Below are 7431 nucleotides of genomic sequence, written 5' to 3'. Positions count from 1 at the left end.
CCCCTCCCCCCGCTGCCTTTTAGGTTTGCTGAGCTGCAAGCGCGCGTCTGTCCCTGCCCTTGTGTCTGTGGTGCGCCTTTTCCTTGTTCCTTTATAGCTCATATACCATCTTGGAGTGACGGCAATCATGTCCGGCCAAGGGCCGTGGTGGCGCAAGTGCCTGCCCGCCAGCATTTTCTCAAAGAAGGTCTGCAGTTGGGCTTGCTGCAGTGTTATGGAGGCCGATGTGGACGAGGATGCGGAGGTGATTGTGTACATGAATAACCCCGAGTTGAACGCACAGTTTAACTATCCCTCGAACTTCATTTGCACGTCGAAGTACACGCTGATTTCTTTTCTCCCGCTCTGCCTTCTTTTCCAGTTTAAGAAGGTGAGCAACGTGTACTTCCTCATCAACATGATAATCAGTTTCATACCAGGCCTATCCCCATGGAGTCCGGCGACGTCAGCTGTGCCGCTGCTCGTCGTGCTCACCGTGGCACTCATCAAAGAGGGTGTGGAGGACGCCAAGCGACATATGGCGGATAAGCGCGCCAACTCGATTGCAGCGCTGGTAGTGCGCAACGGCGAACTCGTCTCGGTGAAGAGCAAAGACATCCACCCCGGTGATGTCATGTACATCGCCAACGGCGAGGAGGTGCGTGCCGATGTCGTCATGTTCGCCACCTCCGTCGAGGAGGGACAGGCGTTCATTGACACATGCAGCCTGGACGGCGAGACGAGCCTAAAGTCGCGCAAGGCAGTGGAGGCAACCTGGCCGCTCTGCAAAGTCGAGACGATCATGAATAGCACTGCCGTGTTGCACACGAGCCTGCCAGACCCAGGTCTGCTGTCATGGACGGGACTGCTGGAGCTCAATGGCGAGGAGCACGCGCTGTCGCTGAACCAGTTCCTGTACCGTGGCTGCGTGCTACGCAACACCGATTGGGTCTGGGGCATGGTCGTCTATGCGGGCATCGACACGAAGCTGTTCCGCAACTTGAAGGAGAAGCCTCTCAAGTCGTCAAACCTCGACCGAAAGCTTAACTACTTGATCATTGCCATCCTCATCTTCCAGCAAGTCATGCTCTTCATCATCGCCTCCATGGCGGTGTGGTGGAACAACAGGCACCGGGACCATCCGTACCTCTTCTTCTTCATCGAGATGCACAAGGGTGGGCGTCTGTGGGGGTACCGGTACTTGACCTACTTCATTTTGCTGAGCTACTGCGTGCCCATTTCTCTGTTCGTCACGATTGAGCTGTGCAAGGTGATCCAGGCGCAGTGGATGCGGGTGGACTGCCACATGATGGAGTACATGAACAACCGCTGGCGGCACTGCCTGCCTAACACATCGAACCTCAACGAGCAGCTGGCGATGGTGCGCTTCATCTTCACCGACAAGACGGGGACGCTGACGGAGAATGTCATGAAGTTCAAGCGAGGCGAGGCTCTTGGCATTCCGATCGAAAGTGACAGACTGGACGAGACCATCGCGCGACTGCGCAAGGAGGAAGAGTCGAAGGGGCTCGGGCAGCTGCAAGAGTACTTTCTAGCGCTGGCTTTGTGCAACACGGTTCAGCCCTTCGAGGACGACACAGCCGACTTCGGCATCGTCTATGAAGGCACCTCCCCGGACGAAGTCGCACTGGTCCAGACCGCTGCTGCTGCCGGGTATCGCCTCACCTACCGCACGACGAAGACGATCACGATTCTCCTGCACAACAACACGCAAAAGGTGTACAACATCCTCGCCACACTAGAATTCACTCCAGAGCGGAAGATCATGAGCATCGTCGTCGAGGATAGCGACACGAAGAAGATTACGTTGTACAGTAAGGGTGCCGACAGCTTCATCAGGTCACAACTGAGCCGCGGCCCAGATGTACAGGAGCACATGGACAACATCGACAACACTCTGACGGAAATGTCGTTAATGGGGTTGCGCACGCTGCTTGTGTGCGCCAGGGACATCACACGACAGCAACTCGACCCGTGGCTCGTGAATTTCACCGAGGCCGGCAAGAGCCTGCACAACCGCAGCTCTACGGTGGACAAAGTCTGCTTGGAGATGGAGAAAGAGATGCGGCTCGTCGGCGCCACCGCCATCGAGGACAAGCTGCAGGATGAGGTGCCTGAGACGCTGTCCTTCTTTTTGAGCACCGGTGTGGTCATTTGGATGCTCACGGGCGACAAGCGCGAGACCGCTGTGACGATCGCCGCAACGTCGACCCTCTGCGACCCGCGCAACGACTTCATCGACCACATCGACATTGGCCATACGAGCCCGTCGGACCCCAAGGCAATCGAGCGCGTCGGGCGCGACCTTGACGTTGTGGAGCAGCACCTGGCGCTTAAGGGAACCCATCAGGAGCGGCGCTGCACCCTCGTTATCGATGGCCCTGCGCTGAGCATTGCGATGGAGCACTACTTTGAACAGTTCCTGCGCGTCTCCCAGCAAGTGAACTCCGCTATTTGCTGCCGCCTGACGCCGATCCAGAAAGCAAACGTGGTTAGCATGTTCCAGAGGTCGACTGGCATGACGACGCTGGCCATCGGTGACGGCGCTAATGACGTGTCGATGATTCAGGAGGGGCGTGTCGGGGTGGGCATCATTGGGCTGGAAGGTTCACAGGCCGCCCTCGCTGCTGACTACGCGATTCCGCGCTTCAAGCACCTGCGCCGCCTCTGCGCGGTGCACGGCCGCTACTCGCTTTTCCGAAACGCCAGCTGCATTCTGGTCAGCTTCTACAAGAACATCACCGTGTCGGTGGTGCAGTTTGTCTTCGCCTTCTACACTGGCTTCTCGGGACTAACACTCTTCGACGGGTGGGTGCTCGCATTCTACAACGTCTTCCTGACGAGTATCCCGCCCTTCTTTATGGGCATATTCGAGAAGGACCTCCCCGAGGATCTCCTGCTGGAGCGTCCGAAGTTGTACACGCCGCTGTCGCGTGGCGAGTACTTTAACCTGGTGACGCTTCTGCGGTGGCTGACCGAGTCACTCACGACAGCGGTGATTCTCTTCTATGTGGCCTACCCGACGCTGGTCCGCCAAGACGGTGCCCATCAACGCTACGCCGGGAACGAGGTAGGCACGATTATGTTCAGCGGCTTAATCCTCGTCATCCTCGTGCGCTTCGCTCTACAGATTCGCTACTGGCAGTGGATACAGGCTCTCGGCATAGGGTTGTCAGCGGTTCTATTCATGCTCTTAATTATTATCTACTCCCTCATTCCCTCTGCCGGTGGTAGCACGAGCTTCTATTTCGTAGCCTTCGACCTGATGTCGACTGCCAAGTACTGGCTCTACTTGCTCTTCTACATATCCGCCCAGCTGGTAGTGACACTCGGCGTCATGGCGTTTCAGAAGCTCTTCTTTCCCACCCTTCAAGATGTCGCGGAGCAGCAGTATGCTGTGCAACACGGCGGCATGCGGTGAGGATCGAGCGGCGGTGTTTAAGGAGAAAGCGAGGGGGCGGAGAGAAGGGTGCGGCATGGGAAGCGACGCAGGCGAGCTGGGCCGTAGGATGACTGCGAGTGAATATCCTTGTCTGTGGGTTGCCTGCTTTGTGGCTACTTAGTGAGGGGTGAGGCGCATCCACAGCAGCGGCGACAGTTGTTTATACGCATGTGCGTGCTTTGACGGAAAGCCGCATTCTCCTCGAGCTCCCCCCCCCCTTCCTCTTCTCGCCTCCCTTTCCCTTCATCGACTCGTCACGTGACTGTGTGCGTGTCCCGCCTATAGGCGTGTCTGTGCGTGCCTGGGGGCTCTGGAGTTGAGGGTGGAGTTCCCACCTCCTTTCCTTCACCTGCTCCGCATCTGAGGGTGAGTTGGTGGAGCCCGCCTCAATCTGCTTCTCGCTTCCGCACGCACATGTGTGTGCGTGTGTGTGTGTGTGTGTGTGCGTGTGCGTGTGCGTGCGTGTGCGTGTGCTTTGCAGTTTACTATTGTTGTTATTTTGTTTCTTATTCTTGCATGTGCGTTTGCCTTTTTCTCGCAGAACTGCACGCGATCTTCCGGCACAGAGTGTCGGAGACGCACAGCGCACGAGCCCGCTCTGCAGGGCAAGACAGACGCCAACTTTGGGCGAACTACTCCGCGTCTGCGCGAAGAACAGCAGCGCGGGGGACAACGGAGACACGCACAGGCACGCACGCACGCACAGAGGCGCACCGAGAAAACGACAAACAAACGCCGCACACACACAAAAAAAAGAGAAAAATTAAGGGCCCCGCCCCCGCCCTCCGAGAGGAAGACGCATTTTTCATCTTTCGTTTCTTTTCTTTTTTTTCTTTTGCGTGGTTCGAATGTCCTCTGCGGACTTCCTCATGAGGAGGAAGGGAGATGCCGACCACCTCAGCGCGTGGTCTACCGCGGGTCCACATCACACCACTCTCTTGCGGGGAAGCCCAGTTGCCCACACACCTGCCAATGCCGAGCCACTTCATGTGGTGACAGAGTCGCGCACCTACGCGACGTGGGGAGGGCAGAGCGATGCGCCGCTACAGATGCCAGCCGTCGGGTCCTGGATAGCGTTGCGCGGGAGCGACCTGCAGCAGTGAGCACGCCTGTGCCCATCACATGATGGGGCGAAGCGCCAAGGCGACTGGAGCGTATCTCGTCTGGCCCCTGCTGCCTACTTGGTGTGGCGAGCCTGGGCCACCCCGAGGGACGTGCCGGGTGGCGGTCGGCATATGGTAGTCGCGGCCGCGAGGCGGCGGGTGGGCAGAGCGCGAGGCAGGAGCCGTGCTCGCCGGCCACTGGGCGTGCGCCTTTCTGCAGCGCGGGCCCACCGCTGCCGCGCACCTGGCGATGGCCCTGTGACAGGCCGAGGGGGGCCGCGTGGTGGGCTGGGCTCGTGTGCTGCCTGGCAGCGGATGGGCACGCTGGAATGAAAGAAGAAAGAGGTCGTATTTGTGCTCTGTTGCGTCTCGTCCGCGTCGACGAGGGAATCCAATAAATGAGCTGCAGTGCGAAGGGAATGGGGAAGAGTCAGTCGCGCGCGCCGTGTAGTTCATTCCATCCCGCTTACCGCTTTCTGGCGCTTCTTACGCGCCTCTCTTCACATTGCCCGACACCTTCGCGATTGGGCGTGCGTGACGGTATGTGGAGATGATTTGTGCGTGCCTCTGCATGGGGCGCACGCGTGTATGTCGCGCGCCTTCTTGGGCCTGCGTGATGGCGCCAGTCTCGACGTGTACACTTCTCATGGCAATGGTGTGACTCTCTTTTCTGCTCGTCTGGGGGATGCCTCCTCCTCATCTCCCCCGAGTATTCTCGCGTCGTATGGATGCATGTGGGGGGGGTGGGCGATGTGTTTGTGTCTCAGCGGGCGGAGGCACTAAACCGTGTCCGTGAGCACCACCACAAGCACTACAGCAAACCGAGCTGCTCTTGGTAGGCACGCACACACACACACACACACACACACACACACACGTAGTCCTTCTCCATCTAGTTAGGCTGCACTCGAAACTGGCATTCGTCTTCCGCCGCCACGGTGTCTATATTGCCTGCAAGGTGCCCCCTCAGCTCAGCCTTCGCGCCAGAGTGCGCTCTGCTGCTGACTGTCCTTTTCAGCCCCTGTGACGTTACGCGTGTGTCTGCCTGCGTGGGGTGGGGCGGATTGCGCACCAGCAGGTTCCATTTTGCAGATGCTACCTCTGCGGAGGTCATGAGCGGGACGTGCGCGGCGTCCGACAAGGCGACCTTGCTTGAGCAGGCGCACCAATGGTACCGCTTCGTGGCGGAGCTGATTCTTGGCGAGACGGCGGCTGCCGACGTTGGAGGCTACCGGAACACCCACGGCACGCGATGGATGGGGCGCCGAGGTACTGCTGCTGAGACGGTGGACGAAGAGGAGCAGCGTTTGAGACCGCGACAGGAACGCAGTCCTGCCGAACACCTAATCGGCCAACTCTCGCAGCTTTGCCCGCTTCTTCGCCCTACGGCTAGAGAGGATGATCTCTGCGGCGATGCCTGCGCGCTGACGATAAGGGACAGTGCACTCAGATCGTTCCCACTAAACAACGCGAGGGCAGGGGTCCATGAGACACCACCGTCGTGGCAGTCGCATACGGTATCTTCTCTACAGAACTGGTGGGACAGCGCTGCCGGAGCCCTTGACGCGCTCTTCGATGCCGTGGACGTGTACCTCGACTCCACTTCGGTACCACCCACTGTCGAACCCCCTGCCCTCTCGCTACCGGCACTGGCGCTTGGCGGTCAGTCACTCTCTCAGATCGAGGCTGCGCTGACCGGGGAAAGCTGCATCATGGCTGGGCTACTGCTGCACCGCGACGTGCGACCACGCAGTGGGCCGTGCTATGCCACCGTGGTGTCACCTGTGCTCGTGGTGTTAGACTTAGATGGTACGTTGCTGCGCTCGCCCCTTAACTCCATCTCGATTCGTGCCGTACAGGTGGCGACGACGGCGGAGGTGCGCGCGCTGTTCGTGGATGCAGATTTTCTAGGCTCATTCTGCGAGTCGGTTACCCGACAAGGGCATGAGCTGGCGATCTGCTCCCTGACAGAGGGGACGGCCGATCAGTGGTCTACGTCTCTCTCCGTCGCTGAGGCGGTGCTGTGCCTGCTCTCGCGCGTTCTTCCGCCTACGCGCTCCTATCTCACTAGCACCGACGATATTGTGTGTTTGCCGCGGTCGGTGGCAGGGCCGGGGAAGCTGTACCACCTGCAAGAGCTTCAGCAGCGTCGAAACGCGCGGGACGAGGGGCAGCGTCTGCTAAGGAGTCAGGCGCATCCGCAGCCGCAGCGGCAGCAGCCGACTGACGACGCTGGCGTTGAAGTTGCAAATGACGCTAGCAATTCCATGCGCCTCGGCGTCTTTTCACCACCTATGCAGACCTCCTCCTCTCACCACGACGGCGTTGTGGGCGGGCTGCGGAACCCGTCGACGCTTCTGCTGCCCAGGTGGCTGAGCACCGATGTAGTGCTGATCGACGACGACAGAGAGAACTGCCACATAGCGGTGACGCAGGGCTACCACGCCGCGTCATGCGCCGAGACTGGAATGAGCGCCTCGTGGTATGCGGCCAACCCCGAGCTACAAGTGCTTCTCGGGATCCCGGCAAGCGAAGCGGCGCCGCGCAGCGGCGCTCACTCAGGGAGGACGTCGCTGTGATCCTGTGCAAGGTTGCCCTACGATGTGGGACGAGTGCATCGCCGTTGCACGCGGTTTCTTTGTTTTCTTTGTGTGTTTCTTCAGCCACTTTGGGATCGTACAGAGTCCAGCTGTGCTGCATGGGCGCAAAAAAGTTTGTGTGCTGGTGCGGTTTCGGGTAGGCGCTTGAGGGTGTGCACAGGTGCGCGAGATAGTAGCTCATTGCCCAATGAATAACAGGCGATCAGGACGGTGGTCACAGCTCTAGTGCTAGTAGTGATGGAGAAGCGAAGCAGAAGAAAGTGAACTCAAAGCGGACGACGATGTC

At 59.2% G+C, this 7431-nt stretch overlaps 2 protein-coding genes across 2 annotated transcripts; both read left to right on the top strand.

Annotated features, from left to right (window-relative positions):
* Positions 1–214: 214 nt before the first annotated feature.
* Positions 215–3421, top strand: LBRM_13_1400 (phospholipid-transporting ATPase 1-like protein; the record flags this gene model as incomplete). Its single annotated transcript, XM_001563230.1, has 1 exon — positions 215–3421. One exon carries the CDS (start codon positions 215–217, stop codon positions 3419–3421), a length of 3207 nt encoding a protein of 1068 aa, XP_001563280.1.
* Positions 3422–5657: 2236 nt separating this feature from the next.
* Positions 5658–7124, top strand: LBRM_13_1390 (hypothetical protein, unknown function; the record flags this gene model as incomplete). The annotated part of the gene is made up of 1 exon (XM_001563229.1): positions 5658–7124. One exon carries the CDS (start codon positions 5658–5660, stop codon positions 7122–7124), a length of 1467 nt encoding a protein of 488 aa, XP_001563279.1.
* Positions 7125–7431: the final 307 nt, after the last annotated feature.

This window comes from Leishmania braziliensis, chromosome 13, assembly GCF_000002845.2.
Source record: "Leishmania braziliensis MHOM/BR/75/M2904 complete genome, chromosome 13".
Lineage (NCBI taxonomy): Eukaryota > Euglenozoa > Kinetoplastea > Trypanosomatida > Trypanosomatidae > Leishmania > Leishmania braziliensis.
This window is presented reverse-complemented; position numbering and strand designations above follow the sequence as displayed.